This window comes from Octopus sinensis, linkage group LG5 (assembly GCF_006345805.1).
Source record: "Octopus sinensis linkage group LG5, ASM634580v1, whole genome shotgun sequence".
Lineage (NCBI taxonomy): Eukaryota > Metazoa > Mollusca > Cephalopoda > Octopoda > Octopodidae > Octopus > Octopus sinensis.
In genome coordinates, this window is record NC_043001.1 from 83,519,199 (window position 1) to 83,543,554 (window position 24,356).

General features: G+C 39.9%; 1 protein-coding gene across 1 annotated transcript in view; it reads right to left on the reverse strand.

Moving 5' to 3' along the window:
* The window catches only part of LOC115211936 (cell cycle control protein 50A), a 28,593-nt gene extending 11,246 nt beyond the window's left edge, over positions 1 to 17,347 (reverse strand). Inside the window, exons 1-4 of the mRNA XM_029780688.2 lie at positions 17,185 to 17,347; positions 6,019 to 6,152; positions 2,524 to 2,664; positions 1,171 to 1,369 (exon numbers count right to left, since the gene is read on the reverse strand). Of these exons, the coding sequence (XP_029636548.2) occupies positions 1,171 to 1,369; positions 2,524 to 2,664; positions 6,019 to 6,152; positions 17,185 to 17,320 (610 nt within the window). The 5' untranslated portion in view covers positions 17,321 to 17,347. The remainder of the gene's footprint in view (positions 1 to 1,170; positions 1,370 to 2,523; positions 2,665 to 6,018; positions 6,153 to 17,184) is intronic.
* Positions 17,348 to 24,356: the final 7,009 nt, after the last annotated feature.

Consider the following 24,356-nt stretch of genomic DNA (forward strand, 5'->3'; position numbering starts at 1 on the left):
CACGCATGTCGCTCCAATTTTAGGAGGACATTCGTCATGACTCTAGCTATATTTTTGTCAACTTATTTTCCCCCAGAGGCACCAGCGAATAGCAGTAAAAATAAAATTTTCAACCAAAACATTTAACAATTTTCAAGTTGGAGAAATCACCACTGTTTGCAAACAGGTGTTGAGTCCCCTTCTAGCGACAAGTAAATTTTTGTTAAGACTTTTGTTTTTTTCCCATTGTGGAAAAAAGTGTTTTGTTGATGTACGGGCAACACACACACACGAACATGTATGCTATAGGCGTACGTGTGTGTATGTTGCTCATATATATATATATATATATATATACTAGCAGTAATACCCGTCGTTCATCAGATAATTACTTTTACTCTTTCTCAGCAGTCACATTCAAAGTATTATTATATATATAATAGATCTCTCAATGGGGATTTCAAGGAGTCGCTGGCGATGTATCATGATGATCAAAAATCCGGCCTGCTAAAATTTGGTTAAAGTGATTCAAACTGCAGACTCAACGCAAAATGGTCACATTTAATTCAAAGTGTTAAAAATGTTATGAAAACAATTGGTATCTGTTCACAAAGTCCAAACAATTAATATGAAAAAACCCTCCAGGCTACATCCCGAAAATTCATTTCTTTGCCGAATTTCTACAATGTTTACGGCGATTCGTTTTTATATCTTGATTTTTTATTTTTCATGAAATTTACACATGCTTGCACGCGTGGTGAACACAGTTCACGTCAAACAGCTGACTGAGTAAAGTTCACTATTCAATGCATGGGATAAGGCCTAAACAAACACATTATCAATTTTTGCACTTGCGAGATGAATTTCAGAACAGAAATAGCGCAGATCAATTTTCATTCGCCTAAACTTTAAGTGACCCATTTTTGGTGGTTCTACGATTTGTTGGCTAGGAGGAGATGTGCCGGGAAGTTAAACACACAGACACACACACACAGGTTGAGTTTTATATATATATATATATATATATAAACAATTTCAACAGATTTCGCCCAAATTTGATGTCGATATTACTTAGTTTGGTTTGAAATAAAGAATTTGATTAGCTTAATATCCTAACTTAATCCCGGGCAAAGCCGGGTTATACTGCTAGTACAAAATAAAATAGAGAAGAGTTAATTTGAATCAATATACCATTGAACAAACTGTTAGCTATAGCACCACATGGTGCATAACCAATTGTTTTGTTGTACAGACGGAATGGCTCACATTCTCGGACAAGTTCATTTGGTGGGAATATATCGCCCTTTAGCTGCCTATCATCCCGGGAACGGACATAGCGTCGGTGATTCTGATAAAAGTTGGTCAGTCCATAATACAAGTACACTGGGGCCTGTCAAGACAAAAGAGAATTCATTTTAAAATAGTCCTTTCCTAACAAAATTGTTGTGTGTATTCCATTTTCATCATCATTATCATCATCGTTTAACATCCGCTTTCCATGCTAGCATGGGTTGGACAATTTTGACTGAGGGCTGGCGAACCAGACGGCCGCACCAGGCTCCAATCTTGATCTGGCAGAGTTTCTACAGCTAGATGCCCTTCCTAACACCAACCACTCTCAGAGTTTTTGGTGTTAGCAAGGGCATCCAGCTGTAGAGACCAAGCTAAAATCGGACTGGAGCCTGGTGCAGCTCCCCAGCTTTCAGTCAAAACTGTCCAACCCATGCCAGCATGGAAAACAAATGTTAAATGATGATGATGATGGATGGATGATGATGGATAATGATGGATGGTTGGATGATGGATGGATGGATGATGATGATGGATGGATGGATGATGATGGATGATAGATGATGATGGATGATAGATGATGATAGATGATGATGGATGAGGATGATGGCTGATGATGATGAGGAGGAGGTACATATGCATGTGTGAGTGTGTGTATGTTTGTGTCTGTGTGATGACTTTGCGTGAGTTCTTGTAAATGACTGTCATTCATTTCCAGTATTCTGAAAAATCATGGATATAACCTAGCATCAGTGATAGGATATAAATCAATAATCACCCAGTTGGTCATCTAGTAACCTTATTGAACGAGAAACAAATACATGGGGAAACAGAGATAAGGGTATGGGGAAAAGAAAAGCAAACAGAGATAGAGATACGAAAAGAAAAACAGAGATGCTCTCTCTTTCTCTTACACACACACACAAAGGTAAAAACAGATATAAGAAAACAGATAACTACACATATATACACATATGTATATGAGCAGAGACAGATATAAGAAAACAGAGGCATACTCACACGCATACATCAGAGACAAAAAGATGGAAGAACACATGCAAACACACACACACACAGAGGGAAGCATCAGGCACACATACATGCATATAGGAGCAAACAGTGTGATTTCAGTCACTCAATACAACAGATAATACAGAGAGAGAGGTAGAGGTGTGAAAGTAAGGAAGACTGAGAGAGAAGGAGGGAGACAGCGGTAGAAAGAGAGAGGCAGAGCTGTGTGAAGAAATCCCTTACCTTAAAGTTATTCTTGAGATCAATCTCTATACGACACTGACAGTTAGATGTACTGTTGATCTTGAGGATTTCAGAGCAGGTTGTATTGGCAGTACTCTGAATACTAACACAGTGGGTGTAGTCAGCTGTTATTTCCATCACCTGCAGTAAAAGACAAACGTACAGTTGCACTGTTCAGTTATTTATCCACACTCATTACAAGGGACCCACTTCTATGTTGGGAGCACAACACAGCAAGAAAAATCTCAACAACTAACATTTCAGCAAGTGCCACAACTTAGTAAGCACTAACATTCACACATCTATACACACATATATACACATATACACATTCACACATCTATACACACATATATACACATATACACATATATCTATCTATCTTAATTTCACAACAAAAGATCTTATCTTAGACCCTTTCATTACACCATACACACACACAGACATATATATATATATAGGCATGGCTGTGTGGTAAGAAGCTTGGGCAAGTGTCTTCTACTATAGCCTTGAGAGTGGATACGGTAGATGGAAACTGAAAGCCCATCATATATATATAGGTGCCAGAGTGGCTGTGTGGTAAGTAGCTTGCTTACCAACCACATGGTTCCGGGTTCAGTCCCATTGCATGGGACCTTGGACAAGTGTCTTTTACTATAACCTTAGGTCGACCAAAGCCTTGTGAATGGATTTGGTAGACGGAAACTGAAAGAAGTCTGTTGTGTGTATATATATATATATATATATATATATATATATATATATATATATATGTATGTGTGTGTTTATGTGCCTGTGTTTCTCCCCAAAACATCGCTTGACAACCGATGCCAGTGTGTTTATGCCCCCATAACTTAGCAGTTCGGCAAAACAGACTGATAGAATAAGTACTAGGTTTACAAAGAATAAGTCCTGGTGTCAATTTGCTCAACTGAAGGTGGTGCTCCAGCATGGCCATAGTCAAATGACTAAAACAAGTAAAAGAATATATATATATATGTGTATCTTTGTGTCTATGTTTGTCCCTCTCCACAGCTTGACAGCCGGTGCTAGTGCGTTTACATCCCTGTAACTTTGGTTATAATGACCAATGGAATAAGTACCAGGCTTATAAAAAATAAGTACTGGGGTCGATACATTCAAGCAACATTCTTCAAGGCAGTGCCCCAGCATGGCCGCAGTCTAATGACTGAAGCAAGATATATATATATATCTTTATTGCCCACAGAAGGCTAAACATAGAGGGGACAATCAAGGGGATTAAGTCGATTACAGCGACCCCAGTGCCTCACTGGTACTTATTTAATCAACCCTGAAAGGATGAAAGCAAAGTCGACCACAGTGGAATTTGAACTCAGAACATAACGGCAGCCAAAATACTGCTAAGCATTTCGCCCAGTGTGCTAACGTTTCTGCCAGAGTGCCACCCTATATAAAAGATATATACACACACACACATATAGAGGGTGCTCTGGCTAAATTTAACAGTTTGCATAAAAGGAAAAGAAAACACAATATCCCAAGCAAAGATAAAAAAAATTTCAAAACTATCAGAAAATACCAATTTTGCTTACAGCTGAGAGATAATAATTTAATCCAAGTAGCTGCCCTCAACTTCCACCACAGCCTCAAAACAACTCCAGAACCTGACAAGTGTTTCTGTGTCCCTGAGAAGATCTTCAAATACTTCATCAATCTTATTTCTTTACTGCCGACAATGGGCTACACACAGAGGGGACAAACTGATTAAGTCGATTACATTGACCCCAGTGCATAACTGGTACTTATTTAATCGACCCCGAAAGGATGAAAGGCAAAGTCAACCTCGGCAGAATTTAAACGCAGAACGTAACGGCAGACGAAATACCGCCAAGCATTTCGCCCGGTGTGCTGACGATTCTGCCAGCTCACCACCTTATCTTGGCCACTTGCTAAGCCTTGGTGTTGCAAGCAGTAGTTGGTGCCTTTCTCAGGTACACACTACACAGTAAAAGGGTAAAGACCCCACTTCAGTCAGGAATGTGATCATAGGATTGCTCCTAGAACGTACCCCTCCAAGGCACATGTCCGGGCAAGGTTGTTTGTGGAAGACCAGTAGTCGCCCATGCATACCAACCTCCCCTCTCCACACCACCAATGTTATCCAAAGCAAAGATCAATACAGCTTGGAACCAGTGACATTGCAACTCATTACAACAGTTGAGTGAATTGGAGCAACATGAAATAGTGTTTTGCTCAATAATACAACACACAGCCCAGTCTGAGAATTGAACTCAGTACCGCATGATGGTGAGCCCAACGCTCTAACTACTGAGCCAGGTGCTATCACAGTAATCTATGGGATTACAATCAGGAGAATGAGGCCAGAAATTGGGGCTGAATCCTGCAGCCAAACATATGGCTTTCAAGCAGCAACCTTCTCAAGGCAGAATTTGACCACAGTCTCCAGTAGCTTCACATAGCCACCTGATCTGAACTTAAGGCCCTGTTCATCAGTTGTCGGATGAATTCTGGCATGCAGGCACAGCCAGAATGCTTGCTGTGTCCCTTCCTGCTGGTCATGGCTTTGTAGTCTCTATTGCAGCTATCCATGTCACAGAACACTGAACAACAGTCATGATGTTGATATGAATCATCATGATACAGGTAACTGTTTTCCAATATTCAGATGACTTCCAGTCCGCCGTGTCAGCTGACTTTTTCTCAATTGCAACTTCAATCTTTATATTCTCCAATGCTGTTGACTATTCACCAATACATCAAGCTGTTCCCAAAAAAGGAAACAAAAAAAAACATCAGTTATCCCAAACACCTTGTGTGTGTGCGTGTGTGTGTGTATAGGTGTGGCTGTGCTGGCAGAAACATTAACACACCAGACGAAATGCTTAGCGGTATTTCGTCTGCTGTTACGTTCTGAGTTCAAATTCCGCCGACGTTGACTTTGCCTTTCATCCTTTCGGGATCGATAAATTAAGTACCAGTTACGCATTGGGGTCAATGTAATCGACTTAATCCCTTTGTCTGTCCTTGTTTGTCCTCTCTATGTTTAGCCCCTTGTGGGCAATAAAGAAATAAGAAGCTTGCTTCCCAAGCACATGGTTCCAGGTTCAGTCTCAATGCGTGAGCCAACCAAAGCCTTGTGAGTGGATTTGGTAGATGGAAACTGAAAGAAGCCTGTCGTGTGTGTGTGTGTGTCTGTCCCCCTACCATCACTTGACAACCAATGTTGGTGTGTTTACGTCCCTGTTACGTAGCAATTTGGCAAAAGAAACTGATAGCATAAGTCCTGGGGCCGATTTCTTCAATTAAAACCCTTTAAGGTGGTGCTCCAGCATGGCCACAGTCAAATGACTGAAGCAAGTAAAAGAATATACATATATCTCAATATAATGAACCCCGCATCCAAAATCTTAACTATTCTGAAAATCAATTGGAACATAAAAGCAGTCAACAGATGAGGAAAACAATCAGGAATTGGTTAATGTGATCACTTACATGGTTTGATGTCAGCAGTAGGACAGCTCCGAGAGGAATGAAGGTGATTCCAAGAGCAAAGAATGCTGGCAGAACAGTTTCTGCTGTTAGAATAGGCTGCCATGCAGGGAGACGTTGCTGCTTAAACTTTGTATCTAGAAGAAAACAGAAAAGAAAAGAAAAAATAATAATAATAAAAAGAGAATGTAAGGTCAACGTAGGAGATAATTAAATAGCACTGACCAAGGGGATATAACTCATGTTTAGAGTTAAACTCTACAGTTAATAATCTTTCTAACACACTTTCTAATTAACAGATATTTATTGAAAACAATTTGATAGAAACATAAAAAAGCTTAAGTTCTTTCTTCAAAACTGACAAGGCGTAGGAGTGGCTGTGTGGTAAGTAGCTTGCTTACCAACCACATAGTTCCAGGTTCAGTCCCACTGCATGGCACCTTGGGCAAGTGTCTTCTACTATAGCCTCAGGCCGACCAAAGCCTTGTGAGTGGATTTGGGAGACGGAAACTGAAAGAAGCCCATCATATATATATGTATATATGTGTGTGTGTGTGTGTTTGTCTGTATTTGTCCCCCCAACATCGCTTGACAACCGATGCTGGTGTGTTTACGTCCCTGTAACTTAGCGGTTTGGCATAAGAGACCGATAGAATAAGTACTAGGCTTCCAAAGAATAAGTCCTGGGGTTCATTTGCTCGACTAAAGACAGTGCTCCAGCATGGTCACAGTCAAATGACTGAAACAAGTAACAGAGTAAAAGTCTAATTCAAATGACTGAAACAAGTAAAAGAGTAAGTCTAATTCCAGTTTTACTTTTGGGATACCATCAGTTTTTGTGTACCAACAGTTGTTTTTTTTCCTTTCAATTTACTAAATATAAACATCCGCCTTCCATTTTTATCTTCAAAACTTCCATATCTATCATCATCATCGCTTAACGTCCGCCTTCCATGCTGGTATGGGTTGGATGGTTTGACAGGAACAAGAGCTGACCAGGCAGGAAACTACACCAGGCTTCTGTATCTGTTTTGGCATGGTTTTTACTGCTGGATGTCCTTCCTAATTCCAACCACCCTGCAGAATGGACTGAGTGCTTTTTACGTGGCACCAATACTAGCAGGGTTACCAAGTAACTTGCAAAACAAGGAATCCTTGAGAGGGAAGAGAGATTTGGAGGAGATGATCTTGTGTCAGATGATGAAAGGTTAGAGTGTGACAACAAATTTTTACTCTGATTCATCATCATCATCATCATTAATGTCTGTTGTCCATGCTGGCATGGGCTGGATGGTTTGACCAGAACTTGCAAGCCGGGGACCTGCATCAAACTCAAGTCTGATTTGGCATGGTTTCTATGGCTGGATACCCTTCCTAACACTAACCACTTTACAGAGTGTACTGGGTGCTTTTACGTAGTGCTTTGATGTGGTGTCACACGAGTGCTTTTACATGGTGTCGCATGTGCGCTTTAACATGGTATCACATGGGCACTTTTACATGGTGTTTTTATGTGACACTCCGCAATCTTAACATGAAACAATAATCTTGTGATCATTTAGGCAACGCCCTAGCTACCAGTCCGGGCTCCTTTACTTTATTATAGTGGAAATTTGGTTTCCAAATTTAATTTGTTCCTGAAGGCTGTTCCTCACCCAAAATGTTTATAAACCAAAACTATAGTGACCGAGACCTTTGGAAATATGCTGTGCTTGAGAAGACCTGGCAAGCCAAGTGAGACCATTACCCGTGGCTTATGTCAGGGGTGCAACCAGCCCACTTATGCGTACCTTTCCTTCATTTGACACTAAACTCTGCTTGCGAAGACCTGTTGAGGCAAGTGAAATCAAAATCAAATTTGATGACTGGCATCCGTGCTAGTAGAGCGCTAAGAGCACCATCCGAGCATGATCATTTCCAGAGCAGCTGACTGGCTTCCATACCGGTGGCACGTAAAAAGCACCATTCAAGCGTGATCGTTACCATCGTCGCCTTACTGGTACTTGTGCCAGTGGCACATGAAATAACATTTGAGCATGGTCATTGCCAGTGCCGCTGGAGTGGCTCCTGTGCAGGTGGCACGTAAAAAACACAGTTTGAGCATGGCCGTTGCCAGTACCGCCTGACTGGCCCTCATGCTGGTGGCACATAAAAGCACCCACTACATTCTCTTGGCGTTAGGAAGGGCATCCAGCTGTAGAAACTCTGCCAGATCAGATTGGAGCCTGGTGCAGCCATCTGGTTCGCCAGACCTCAGTCAAATCGTCCAACCCATGCTAGCATGGAAAACGAATGTTAAACGATGATGATGATCAAATTCAAGAGAAAACACTGTAAATTTGAACAGGGATGTGTGCAGAGGTACTATATATATATATATATATATAGGGAAAAAGCAACAAGAATGGATTAAAATCTCGGTACGATCGTTTCGTACGAGGACAAATTTAATATAATATAGTGTAGTGTAGTATAGTATAGTATAATAATAATATAATTGTTTGGTTTCATTAAAAAACAACCCCATTTTTCTTTCCTTTCTAGTGACCTCTCATTGTAACCTGACAATCTATTAATAGTAACATTTATAAATAAAGAAATAAATTGTTGACCTCAGTTCGAATTTTGCACTAAACAAGCTTAGATTTTCTGGTAGTATCAATTTGTCCATCCCCTTAGCTTCCCCTTCCCTTTCTCTTGATAGCTTTAATAGCAGTAACTGATTAATTCTACTTCCTTCCTCCTCTCTCTGTGATTCTTGTAAAATTCATTAACAACCTGCACCTCTACAGTATAAGACTGTCACTTTGCTTCTCATTCGGATTCCCTGATATTTTCGCATGATTGTACCCTAAATCTCTTCACAAAACTGGATTATGAACTATAAGGACATGCACATTTTCTGTAAGTTCAAGACTTTTCATCGGATCTCCAAGAATCGAACTTATATGCGATTCTTGTAAATTTCAATAACAATCTGTTCCTCTACACGATATGACAGTCACTTTGCTTCTTACTCGGATTTTCAGAAATTTTGCATGGCTGTATCCGAAGATTTCTTCACACAACTTGATTATCAATTCAATATGAGCTATATGTAGACATGCACAAATTTTGTAAGTTTAAAACCTTTCATCGGATCTCCATGAATCGAACTTTCTTCAATGCAGTTAATCTTACAACCTCTTTTGTATCTACCCCTTTTGATGTTTGGGAATTCTCTGATGTTTTTTCGGCTGACGAGTACGAGCCATCTGTATTCACTGCATTTTTTGTAGCTTATTAAAGATGTCCTCGTACGAAACGATCGTACCGAGATTTTAATCCATTCTTGTGTTTTTTTCTATTTGAAATCACCCCACTTGTCGTATGGTTAACACCATATAGATTTCCGGTGCATCCTAGTTAAGGACCATATTCATGTGAATTCTTTAGAATTCACTTGAATCTCAATTACTTAACCATATATATATATATATATATATATATATATATATATATATATATATATATATATATAGAGAGAGAGAGAGAGGAGAGGAGAGAGAGAGAGAGAGAGAGAGAGACACACACTCATGTTAAGTTCATGAGAAGACTGTCCACTGGAGGACAGTTCCAGGAGAAAATTCTCCTACATATGTGTCAGGTTCCACCTACCCCTTGCCCATAACTTCATTTTAATCCTTCTGTTACTCTGTCTCTAATGAAAAGCAAATGCTTTCATCAACATTCACTTTGAAAATAATGAAGATTCTAATAAAATAGGTCATTATTAAGCTGGCTTTTGTAACCTACAAACAAAAAAGTGTTTTAATTTAGATCGCTTGCAATTAGGAAGTTTGTATTAGAAGCAAGGGCAGTCTAAGTTGAGTTGGTATCAAACAGACTAAGGACTTTTTGGTGGGGCTTTCTAGGTGGAGATAATAGACAAAGAGAATCCCACTTAGAGTACAGTTCTGAGAACCACAGAACCTTGAGAGAGAGAAAGGAAAGAGAGAGGAGAGAAGGAGAGATAAGTTAATCAATAGCAAGGTATAGTCACTGGTAGCATATGTTTCCCTCAGAGGTGGGACAGAAGCTTCAATAAATGTATTATGGAAATAATAAACATCTTCAAAAGAAAAAGTATGTTTGTGTTTATTTGTAAATATATCCACACAAACAAGCCTATTGATTATATCATTTTAAAATATACATTTCCAGTCAGGCTTGGGTGGTACTATAACTTTCATCTTTTATTTTTCACTCATTTCAGTCATTAGACTGTGGTCATGCTGGGGCACAACCTTGAAGAATTTTTACTTGAACAAGTCAACCCCAGTACTTCTTTTTTGTTAAGCCTGGTAGTTATTCTATCAGTCTCTCTGCTGAGCTGCTAAGTTATGATGATAATGTAAGCGGTATCCTTTTTTATTTCCAATCATTCACAAAATTCCATCACAAAAGTTATATTCTTGCACATGAATTAGAAATTATTGTTATCATCATGAAAATGGTAGTGGATAGAAGAATCAGTAAGGTGATACATTTAATGCAATGCAGTGCAATATTTAGTTTCAAATTTTATGCTTTGAGAACAAAACTCACAGCAGCCTACATAACTAGCGGGTACTGAAAAGTTCCTGACTTTAGATAAAAGAAAATACAGGAGAATCAATTACCGTATTTTATTGTGTATAAGGAACCCTCTTTTGTCAAAAATTAGGTTAAAAAAAAATAAAGAAGTTTCATATACAGGAATAGTATTATAATCTCTTACAAAACCATTTTTCCAAATTCTAAGCCCAAAGAATTAGGGGGTTCCTTATACACATTAAAATACGGTAGTTATGATTTTATTCGACATGCCAGGTATGGCTGATACATGTACCAGCTGACTGGCCCCCATGCAGGTGGTACATAAAAAGCACCCACTACACTCTCAGAGTGGTTGACGTTAAGAAGGTCATCCAGCTGTAGAAATCTTGCCAGATCAGATTGGAGCCTGGAACAGCCTCCTGGCTTGCCAGTCCCCAGTCCTCGGCAAAAGAGAACGATAGAATAAGTACTAGGCTTACAAAGTACTTATCCAACCAATGTCAGCATGGAAAGCAGACATTAAATGATGATGATGATTCTCCTCTCAGATTCACAGACTTATTGCAGTGGTCCTTCAGATTTTCTAAGCCCTCTTTTACTCTTTTATCTTTTACTTGTTTCAATCATTTGACTACGGCCATGCTGGAGCACCGCCTTTAGACGAGCAAATCGACACCAGGACTTATTCTTTGGAAGCCTAGTACTTATTCAATCGGTCTCTTTTGCCGAACCGCTAAGTTACGGGGACGTAAACACACCACCATCGGTTGTCAAGCAATGTTAGGTGGACAAACACAGACACACAAACATACACACACACACCACACATATATATATATATATATACATACACACACACACACACACACACACATATACGACAGGCTTCTTTCAGTTTCTGCCTACCAAATCCACTCACAAGGCTTTGGTCGGCCCAAGGCTATAGTAGAAGACACTTGCCCAAGGTGCCACGCAGTGGGAATGAACCTGGAACCATGTGGTTGGTAAGCAAGCTACTTACCACACAGCCACTCCTGCGCCTTGTAAAAGAACTTGGAAGGTTGGGCCTCCAACCAGGCCTTTCACAATACCCCTAAAGCCAGGAACTTTACAGCACATTTTAGCCTTCTAGGGAAGATTAAATAGAGTACCAGTCAAGTACTGGTGTTGATGGTATTCACTAACACTCTCTCTGAAACATTGTTGGCTTTGTGCCTAAATCAAAAACAATTACTTTAGCATTCAGATTATTGTCAAATGTTCTGAGACTCCCTTAGGTCACAACACAGACCATGGGATTGCACCTAGAAAGTTACCCTCCCAAGCACAAGTCTGGGCAAGGTTGTTTATGGAAGACCAGCAGTTGCCCATGCATACTGGCCTCCCCTCTCCACACCACCAGTGTTATCCAAGAGAAAGGCAAAAGCTGATACAGCTTGGCACCTGTGACCTCGCATTTCTACAGCTGAGTGAACTGGAGCAACATGAAATAAAGTGTCTTGCTGAAGAACACAACACGCAGCCAGGTCTGGGATTCGAGCTCACAACCTCACGATCGTAAGCTCGACGCTCTAACCACTGAGCCATGCGCCTTCACTAAATGTGAAGGATTACATTCTGTCAAATGTAATGCTTATTTATTAACATTGTTTTGAATTAATCATGCATTATATTGTAGCTTTGATATTTTATTGATGTGATTGCTTATTGTTCGAATGACATTGTAGGGTAGGTGTGACAGACCAGATCTGGTTAGTTTGAACATAAAACAGGTAGAATATTTGGTCCTGATACAGCCAGTTTAAATGCTAATGGGTGAAAAGGACAGCAAGCTTAGAGAATTGTTTGAGCACTACAAAAAATCATCATCAACATTTAACATCCGTTCTCCATGCTAGCATGGGTTGGACGGTTCGACCAGGGTCTGGAAGCTATGGAGGCTGCACCAGGCTCTAGTCTGATTTGGCAGTGTTTCTACAGCTGGATGCCCTTCCTAACGCCAACCACTCCGTGAGTGTAGTGGGTGCTTGTTTTTAATGTGCCAGAGCAGGCTGGCAAACGGCCATAATTGGTTGGTGCTTTTACGTGTCACCGACACGGACCCAGTCAGGAGGCGCTGGCATCTGCCACGTTCGGACGGTGCTTTGTACGTGTCACCGGCACGGGTGTCTTAAACTACAATTTCCATTTGAATTTTTATTTTGATGTTGATGTACTTGACTCAATAGGTCTCCTCAAGAACAGCGGGTCACTCTACGATCCAAGGTTAGCACAGCAGGCCGTCCTGCGAGCCATGAACTCATTTCATTTGTCGGGTCTTTGGCATAATTTCTTATGAATCTTTATGTTCAAAGTTCAAATCCCACAAAGATCAACTTTGTTTATCACCCAGCCAGGATCAATAAAATATAGTATCTGTCAAATATTAGGGTCTGTAGTTTCGACTAATCTCCCAGCAAAATTGTTGGCCATAATATCAAGGAAAAAAAATGCCCTGCAGTATTTGCTCCAGCTCTTTATGAGTTCAAACCCTGTAAAGATCAACTTTATTCATTGTCCCTTCAGGGTCAATAAACTGAAGTACCAGTTTAAAGGCTAGAGTCAATGAACTCAATGAAAACTCCAACCACAAAATTACTGGCTCTGAGTCTAAATTAAAAATATTAATCTACTATAATAATACTCTTGTGGTTTTCTCTGTTACAAAATATGAATGAGAAAGAAAGGGGTGATAGATGAATAAGGAAGGAAGGGGTGATGGCAAACTTGGTAGTGGGATGATGAAAATTCTACACTGAAAAAAAAATCAAACAGCTTTTCAACTATGTGAGTATATGTGTTTGCATGTAGAAGGAGGTATATGAATGTGTGTGCAATGGAAGTGGGATGGTGAACATTGAAAGCTGAAAAAATCAAACAGTGTTTCAACCCTGTGTGAGTATATGTGTATGTGTGCACAAGGGAAGTATGTGAATGTTTGTATGTGTGAGGCAGCGTTCTTTCAGTAATAAATGATGATCGATGTCACATCTCAAAAGACAACCAATAGATAACATTGACAAGTGTATTAATTTGAATTACCATCAAATAAAAATCAAATGGAAATTGTAGCTGTGATACCTGTGCCGGTGGCACATAAAAAGCACCATCCGAACGTGGCCGATGCCAGAGCCACCTTGACTGGTTTCCATGCCAGTGGCATGTAAAAAGCACCAACCGATTGTAGCTGTTGCCAGCCGCCCCCTGGTACCTGTGCCGGTGGCACATAAAAAGCACCTACTACACTCACGGAGCGGTTGGCGTTAGGAAGGGCATCCAACTGTAGAAACACTGCCAGATCAGACTGGAGCCTGGTGCAGCCTCCTGGCTTCCCAGACCCCGGTCGAACTGTCCAACCCATGCTAGTATGGAAAACGGACGTTAAACGATGATGATTCTATCTTTTGTCCTTGTTTATATATGAAATACAACAATTAGTCATCATTTTTGACAGCATGGGGCCAGCTAGTTGCAAATGTTTCTTCTGGTGAGGTTGACTTTGCCATTCATTCTTTCAAGGTCGATAAAATAAGCACCAGCTGGGCACAGGGGTTGGTGTAATCAACTAGACCAATTCCCCAACAATTTCAGGCCTTGTACCTATAAGAGAAACAGTCATTCTAAATGCGTCTAAGGTAGCAAGCTGGTGGAATTATTAAATCATCAGACAAACTGCTCTACATAATCTCATCCAGTTTAAAATTCCTTGTTCAAATTCTGCCAAGGTCAACTTTGCCTTTCATCCTTTTAGTGTCAATAAGATCAATACCAGTCAGGTACTGGGGTTGGTGTAATCAACTAAACTCACCACCCCAAATTACTGGCCTTGTACCAATAATAGGGAGAATTATTATAAACTAGCTGGCCCCATGCCATCAAAAATGATGGCTAATTGTAGTATTTTATATGGTAAATCAAATTAATACACTTGTCAATGTTATCTAGTGGTTGTCTTTTGAGATGTGACACTGATCACCATTTGTTACTGGTTTACACATACAAACATTCACATACTTCCCTTGTACACATACACACATATACTCACAGAGTTGAAACGCTGTTTGATTTTTCTTTTCAGTACTGAATGTTCACCATACCACTCCCTTCTTTATTCATCTATCACCCTTTCCTTTCTCATGCATGGAGCCAGCTAGTTGTAAATGTTTCTTCTGCTGAGATTGACTTAGCTATTCATTCTTTCAAGGTCGATAAAATAAGCACCAGCTGGGCACAGGGGTTGGTGTAATCGACTAGCCCCATGCCCAACAATTTCAGGCCTTGTACCTATAAGAGAAATAGTCATTATAAATGCTTCTAAGGTAGCAAGATGGTGGAATTATTAACTCATCAGACAAAATGCTCTGCATTATCTCATCCAGTTTTGAGTGATGGAGAAAAACACGAGTATTATTATAGACAAGCAAAACGCCCCCACCCCCGTCCAATGGACTGTGCTGAGTTGTCAAACATTTAAACCAAATTTTCTCAAAACAACTTGTCCAACCATCCCATAGGCCTCCCCTCTGAGAAAAACTAATTTAACCTAAATTTGAGACACCAGCAAAAGAAGAAATAAAGATAGACTTCCTTCCTTCATGCCAAGTTTGAAGAAAATATCTCTTTTGCATCTTACTTTTTTGGTCTCTTAAATATACTGCATTTTGTGGCATTATTTCAAGCCAGCTGGCTTTTTTTGTGCAAACTGCACGTGCATTTTTCTTGCGTACATGTAGTATTGATCGTAACAGCTGATGTACTTGCACATACAAATGCACGTTCCCACGGCATTATCGATCGCATTCTCACCTGGAATCGATTTTTGTAATTTTTTTCAAGACTTATACACGCCCTGATACCGTTGGTATCTACATATCAAATTTGAGCGCAATTGGATGGAGGGTGCCCAAGATCCTAAAAGACACACACACACAGACAGACAGAACGGATTTTATATAATAGATATTTCTTGAAGAATCCAAACCCAGTAAAAACAGAGGTTGACAATTGGTTTTGTTCTTAACCAAGCATGCCAAGATTTTAAAAGCATTGGTGCTAGTGCCACGTAAAAAGCACCCAGTACACTCTGTAAAGTGACTGGCATTAGGAAGAGTATCCAGTCATAGGAACCATGCCAGAACAAACAATGGAGCCTGGTGCGGCCCCTGGCCTTACCAGCTCCTGTCAAACCATCCAACCCATACCAGCATGGAAAACGGGCATTAAATGATAATATATATGCATCGATACCACATAAAAAGCACCTGTGCCACTGTCATGCCAAAATAGACAATTGGTGCCTGGTGTAGCTCCCTGGCTGGTCAGCTCCTGTCAAACTGTCCAGCATATGCCAGATAATGACATCACAGCCATTAATTTCTCCTACATCCATGTCCAATCCGGCATATAAAGTGAGCAGCAGCAATGGCCAATAGCAGTCTGTTTGTATGTGGTCACTCGAGAAGCTAGAAATAGCAGCCAAATCTCTTTCAACTTATACCTTCTTTCTCAAAAGAAACTGTTGAGTTTTGTAAAAGCTATCACAACCTCATGAGGAAGTAAAAGGATATGAAACTGATTTGAGTGGGGTGGGTGTAAAAATGTAGAAAACAATTAAAATTTTCGGAGAAAAATTATTTCAGAATCGTAATTCCCGTTGTATGATACGGGAACACTTTATAAACAATCAAACAAAAGCTACTGAATTCTTTTGCCTTCCTCCTTCCTTACGAAGGGCCACGTTCTGGAATAGCTACCACTATCTCATAAAACGGTGAAAAAACATGGAACTACGGAAACCGGAGCTAAGAGTTGAAATTTACTGGGTTTTGTTTTTTTTCAAAATGATAATTACTATTGTGAAACACTGAAATATGTTTTAAAAAATAAAGGAACACCAGAATTCCTTACGCTTTTCATTCCTCGTGAGGTAGTGATGGCTATTCCAAAACTCCGTGGCAAAAGCAGACACAACTGGTTGTTGCATAAGGGATGGTCCACTTTATTTATCAAAGCTGAACTGCAGTGTAACAATAACAAAAACAACAGGACGAAGTTTAGTGTAACACTGAAGTGCACCACAAACACAAAACGGCAAGTGCCTTCTACCAAAAGTAACAACAATAATAATGTGTTTATTTGCTGTCATTAAAACGGGGCAATAAAGTTTAAGTGCATTGCTCAATGGTGATAGAAAATATTAGACAGAAAACGGAGCGCAGTCTCCTAAATACATTTTTCGTTTTTTTTTTATTTTTCATGTGTGTGTTCTGGATACAAACTGACATAGTGGATATAACCTTGACCATATTATCTAAAACAGAGTAACTGGACAGCAATGTTGATGTGTGTCAAAAGCAAAAAGATATCATAAACATCCAACACCCTTCTTCCGCCTACACAACATAATACAGTTGTGTTCATATATATATATATATATATATATATATATATTCTAAGACGAATTGGATGAAGGCATGATGTGTTATGAAACAGTGCAAATGATGTTCAAATGTGCTGTTGTAGGCAGTAATATAAAAGGGCGACATTATTTACCTTTAGGTTTACGACTTTTTGGTTTATCGTCTTGAAGGCTGGTTCGCGGAAGAGAAGCCATGACGGCAGCAGGAGGAGTCTTACTAATAGGAGAGCGAACTTCCAAGGGGATTGAACTCGAACTGTCTTCTTCCATCGTTAGGCAAAAGAGTTCAAAACAAGTTTAACCTAAGTGTTGTAGTAGGTATTTATATAGGCATGTTCTTGTGGTTGTAAAAAGTTCCTCAGCTCATGTGTTCTATTCAAAATGAGAGAACTTAACTCTTCTCACGTCTCATGAATTATTTCACTACTTTTATTAGCTGGTTGTTGCCATTGTAGACTATCACTAGTTTATTCAAATTCCAGTTGTTTGGCCTTGTTCAGACATACATGCATTTATCTTTTACTTGTTTCAGTCATTGGACTGAAATTCTTCAAGGCGGTGCTCCAGCATGGGACACTGTCTTGAAGGATTTCTAGCCGAATGAATCAACCCCAATACTTTTTTTGGTTAATGTTTACAACTTGACCCGGAAACGAAAATCAGAAAAAAAATAGTGTAACGGGTGTAAAAAAAATGTGTAGGAAACGAATATGAAAAAAAAAATGAGCGTAAAGCAACGGGAGGGTGGCCCTCGTGCTGGTGGCACGTAAAAGCACCCACTACACTCTCGTGGCGTTAAGAAGGACATCCAGCTGTAGAAACTCTGCCAGATCAGATTGGAGCCTGGTGCAGCCATCTGGTTTGCTGGTCCTCAGTCAAATCACCTAACCCATGCCAGCATGGAAAGCGGACGTTAAACGATGATGATGATGTATGTATATATATATTCAATGAGCTTCTTTTCAGTTTCTATCTACCAAATCCACTCACAAAGCTTTGGTCACCTGAAAGCTGTAATAGAAGACACTTGTCCAGGGTCACTGAACTCAGAACCATGTAGTAAGGAATCAAACTTCTTACCATACAGCCACACCTGAACTCTTCATAGCCACAGTTCAATGACTGAAACAAGTAAAAGATAAAAGAGAAGAGATAAAGTTCTCTTAAGCAAGGTTTTGTAGATATTGTAACAGGATGCAGTCTACCGAGGCATTATACTATAGCCTGCTATCTATCAGGATGGTTTTACTTTAATATCAGGGAACTGCTTGGAATATTTACACTGGGATGATAAAAAACAAACAAAAACAATTGTATTATAAAATTTATTACTGGTCACTTCTTATATTAGGATATAAAACGAAATCATTTTGAGTCACATGATTAATTTCAGTGACTTTATTACAAACCTTTTATTACTTACATCTATAAACCATCATCATCATCTGCTTTTCATGCTGGGTGTCTGGAACTTGACAGCTGAGTACTTGACAGACACTGACTTTGCTGACGACATCGCTCTTATCAGTGATTCTCTCTCCAATGCCCAGTCTCTTTTACAATCTCTTGAACAAGCCTCAAATTGTGTAGGTCTTTACCTCAATGAGACCAAAACTGAATACATAAACAAGTGCCTGTCCAACAGTGATTGCATCATCCACACTCTCAACAGTGCACCTTTAAATATGGTTTCTGATTATAAATATCTTGGGTCATACATATCATCATCTGGAAAAGACTTTCTAACTAGAAAGGGTATGGCCTGGTCAGCCTGTAATGACATGCATAAGATCTGGTCATCAAATCTAAGTAGAGACTTCAAACTTGAAATATTCAAAACCACAGTCGAACCAATCCTACTATATGGCTCAGAAACCTGGACGTTATCAAAGAAGCTTGAGAGGCGGTTGGATGGAACCTACACTCGCCTCCTTATGAGAGCTCAAAATCTCTCGTGGAGGCGCCATCCAACTAAAATGCAAATATATGAGAAATTACCACCTGTGTCATCTCTTGTGAAAGGTGGGAGAGTCCAGTTTGCTGGACATTGTTGTAGAGCTGAAAAAGAAGTAATTTCTACTCTTCTCCTCTGGAAGCCATCTACTCGCAACACCAGAGGGCGCACACTCTCCTACCCTGATGTAATCTCCAGGGATACAGGCATCCAGCAACAGGACCTCCGTAATGCTATGATGGACCGTGAAGTCTGGTGCAACATGGTAAATTCCATTGTCTCGACCACGGTCGAACAATGATGATGATGATGATTTCATGCTGACATGGGTTAGACGTTTTGACTGAGGGCTGGCAAGCCAGAAGGCTGTACTAGGCTCCAATTTGATCTGGCAAGGTATCTATAGCTGGATGCCCTTCCTCAATAACAGTATTTTGTCTGTCTTCGTGTTCTGAGTTTAGATTCTGCAAAAGTCAGCTTTGTTTCTTTTTTGTCCTTTTTGGCTCATTAAAATAAATACCAGTCAGCATATTCAATTAACCTGTCCCCTTAAAACAGCTGGCCTTGTACCAAAATTTAAAACCATTTTTATTATTATTGGTGCTGAGCTGGCAGAATTGGTAGCACGTCAGACAAAATGCTTAACAGCATTTCATTAGTTTTCTTGTTCTGAGTTCAAATTCTGCTGAGGTTAACTTTGCCTTTCTTCCTTTCAGGGCCAATATAATAAGTACTCATTAAGCATTTCAGGCCTTGTACCTATATTACAGAGGATTATTTACATTTATATTCGTTAACAATATACGCTTCATTTATCATTTAGTGATGTCACAAGTTAATCACCTGCAATTTTTTTAGAACTTTCCAGTAACTATAATCAATGTGTAATTAAAATAGTCTACTGCTAATAATCATACATATGTACATGTGTGTATGTATACACGCATACACACACATATCATCATCATCATCACCACCACCATTATCATTTAATGCCCATTTCCCATGCCGGTATGGGCTGGACAACTTGACAAGAGCTGGCAGGGCCAGGATCCACACCAGGTTCCATTGTCTGTGTCTACAGCTGGATGACCTTCCTAATGCCAACCATTTTACTGAGTGTACTGGATGTTTTTTTATATGGCTCCAGCATCCACACTAATGCTTTTTTTACGTGGCACCTCAATTTTAGGATATTAATTCTATTGTGGTGAGCAGGTCTCCTTAAGTACAGCAATTTACTACATATCTCAGGCCACATACAGTCAGTTAGTTAGTAAACAAAGAACAAACAATCTGGGTCAGTGAAGATGGGTTGCCTCCGTTAGACCAGTTAGCAGTTCATATTGGCTAAAATGGCAAATGGGGAACCCTGCCCTTAGGTTGCTTCTATCTTGTAAGGACTTTTTGGATCTAATTGATGAATGGGGAATCCCGTGCTTGCAGCAGGAAGCATTTTAAATTAATGCAGGGACTATAAATCTGGTTCCTGGTTCCTGGGAATCTTCAAGGATGCCTCTTCACTCAGCTATGCAAAGCTTACAATGTTCACTCCTGTTGATCTAGGGTCCCAGCCGCTCTAAGATCCTCCACTTTATATCATATGGGATCCCTTCATCTTTCAGGCATCACACATAGATGTGACAAATTGTTTTTCCAGAATCCTGAAAGAGGACCTGTGATTGTAGAGGCATTGCTTGAAGGCAGTTCCGGCTGAACTAATATATTTTTGAACTTGAGTGTTGGGTGTGTTTACATCTCTGGTGCATTTTCCATTGGCTCCAGGCCTGGAGATGTTGCTGTTGGCACTGCTGTTATTGGCACTGTTAACAGTGCTGTTATTAAAGAGCATGGGTTTGACAATATTGCTGTGGTGAAGGGCAGAGATCCCCGTTCACCATTTTAGCCCATATAAACTGCCAACTAGCTGATCTAAGTGAGATAACCTGTCCTCACCAACCTGGATTGTTTATTCCTCATTTACTGACTAACTGGCGGTAATGGATTTATATCTCTGCCGTTTGAAGAGCTATATGGCTTTCACCATTAGAATCTGATGAACCATCCATAGAACTAAGCACTATATGGATGCAAAACCATTGGTCACTCTATGACTGGACATATCCTTAACTGCATATATACATATGAGTGGGTGTGTGGTAAGAAGCTTGCTTCCCAAACACATGGTTCTCGGTTCAGTCCCACTGTGTGGCACCTGGGGCAAGTGTCTTCTGTTATAGCCTCAGGTCAACCAAAGCCTTGTGAGTGGATTTGGTGAAAAGAAGCTGTAAGAAGCTTGTCGTGTGTGTGTGTGTGTGTCTATGTTTGTCTCCTCCACACACCATCGCTTAACAACCACTGTTGGTGTGTTTACGTCCCCGTAACTTAGCAGTTTGGCAAAAGAGACTGATAGAATAAGTATTACGTTCACAAAGAATAAGTCCTGGGGGGTGGATAAGTTCACCTAAAGGTGGTGCTCCAGCATGGCTGCAGTCAAATGACTGAAACAAGTAAAAGAGTAAAGAGTAAAGATCACTAAGTCAGAAAAAAAATGCATTCATGTTTTTCTGAATAGAGTGGGTATATTAATCGAAGTATACAGCATTAGGTAACCGGATACAAGATAACAAGGTAGTTATTTAAATACTCATGAGGTATGCCACTCCCGAAGAGCATGTGTATTCAGATAACCACCGTGTTATCTAATATTAGGTTATCTAACATCTAGTTTGTTACTGATTGGTAAGACTGGCTGATACAAGTCTATAATCTAATCTATAAAATGAAGAAAGCGAACATTGATACAAATTGGATTTTTATGTAAAAAGGGGTCTAAATGGGGCTGGAAGGGGATTAAAATTTACAGGAGGGGGTAACTTGAGGTGAGAAATTGATTGGGAGACGTTTTGGGGTGCTACAGTGGTTGTTTTGGTGAGTCTACTATCCTCAGATTCTATCCCTTCAAACTTTGGTTTCCAATATTGTTTTATTTTTATTCAGCTTGCAAGTTCGTCTGTCCCTTTTAAATGTTAGTGTTTTGCTGTCCGCCTTGAAGCAGACCTTTCCGTTGTCACTGCTTGATATTTATGATTGATCTTTAAAAATATTTTCTTTCTCAACTTACTCGAAATCTTTTGTTTTTTAGAAATGGGGGAGAGATAGATAGAGAAAGATAGAGAGTAAGAGAAAGCGAGGGAGAGTCAGAGAGATAAGAAGAGTAAGAGAGTGGGAAAGTGAGAGAGAAAGGATAGACAAACAAAGAGGGAGAATGTGGCGATAAGAAACAGAAAGTAACAACCACACCCTCACCTGTGCGTAGAGTGGGTCACCTTAAGCTAGTATTATATACTTTGATAATGCATCAAGCTGGCAGGATCATTAGCATGCCAGGCAAAATACTTAGCAGGGTTATCCAGCTTAATTAATAATCCAGTTCAAATTCCACTAAGGTGGACTTTGCTGTTCATCCTTTCCAGATTAATAAAATAAGTACCAGTCAAATGCCGGGATCAATGTAAGTGACTTACCACCTCTCCCAAAACTACTGGCCCTGTGCAAAAATTTGAAATGAATATTGTATATTCTGTGTGAGGTGGGGGCTGCAGGATGTACATTTTGGCATCCAACTATGATACCTAATTTCCTCATGTGTTTCCTCTTGTCATTGATCAACATGATTTGTCTTCAGCTTGAATATTTTCAGGATAATTATTTTAGGCTGTGTGGTAAGTAGCTTGCTTACGAACCACATGGTTCCGGGTTCAGTCCCACTTCATGGCACCTTGGGCAAGTATCTTCTACTGTTGCCTCAGGCTGACCAAAGCCTTGTGAGTGGACTTGGTAGATGGGAAACTGAAAGAAGCCTGTCGTATATATATGTATGTGTGTGTGTGTGTATATGTTTGTGTGTCTGTGTTTGCCCCCCCCCCCCAACATCACTTGACAACTGATGCTGGTGTGTTTACGTCCCAGTAACTTAGCAGTTCGGCAAAAGAGACTGATAAAATAAGTACTAGGCTTACAAAGAATAAGTCCTGGGGTCGATTTGCTCGACTAAAGGTCGTGCTCCAACATGGCCACAGTCAAATGCCTGAAACAAGTAAAAGAGTAAAAAAGTAAAAGAATAATTCTTTTATAAAATCAATTCAGCTGCAGTCTCCATTGATATTCCTTAGTAATTAGGAGAAGAGGTCTTGGCAATGCATATGTAGTACGCCATATACTACAGGTGCTGTTGTCTACAGTACCACAGACTACAGAGGTACTGTTACTGTAGTTCCATATAGTGTGATGTAATGAAGCTGGTAGCCAGTTGGTCTACTCCACGGAAATGGTATTGATGGTCGCTGAGAACGAAAACAGCTGGCTGTTTATAACTGTTTACATTTCCTTTAATCTTTAGCATCCAGATTACTCTGTCACACACAATGCTTATTTAATCACTTTGTTTTGAATTAATCATGCTTTATTTCATAGCTTCAAAATTTTGATAATGTGACTGTTTACTTTTAGAATGACATTGTAGGATAGGTGTGAGATGCTAGATCTAGCCTGTTTGTAATATAAAACAGGTAGAATATTTGAGCCAAATATTGCCGGTTTAAAAGCTAAAGGCTAACATGTTTGGAACAGAGCTTCAGCTTTTCAATAAATGACTAAACTATATAAACATTGCCGGTGGCACGTAAAAAGCACCATTCAAGCGTGATTGTTACCAGTGTCGCCTTACTGGCATTTGTGCCGGTGGCACGTGAGAAAACATTCAAGCAAGGTCGTTGCCAGTGCTGCTGGACTGGCTCCAGTGCAGGTGGCATGTAAAAAATACCATTTGAGCATAGCTGTTGCCAGTACCACCTGACTGGCCCTCGTGCTGGTGGCATGTAAAAACACCCACTACACTCTCGGAGTGGTTGGCGTCTGGTTCGCCAGTCCTCAATCAAATCGTCCAACCCATGCTAGCATGGAAAGCGGACGTTAAAAGATTATGATGATGATGATGATGATAATGATTCAAACCAGCATTGTTATTGTTTTAACATCCACTTTTCCATGCTTGTATGGAAAAATGAATTTTAAAACAATGACGACAATGTCAACGATGACAATGATGACGATGCTGCTGCTACTGCTGCTGCTGCTGATGATGATGATGTCTTTCCAAGGAAAATTATGAAGTGCTTAACCTGAAAGGCAATATTGACCCAAAAGGAAAATTTCTCAATAAAATCTATTTGATTATTTCTTAAAATCTGGCAGCCAAACAAAGCATGCTTCCTGCTTCTGAAAAGACTCACATAAATTTTAGCAGTATAAATCAATAAGAATATGTTATTATTGTAGCAAAGAAGCTAT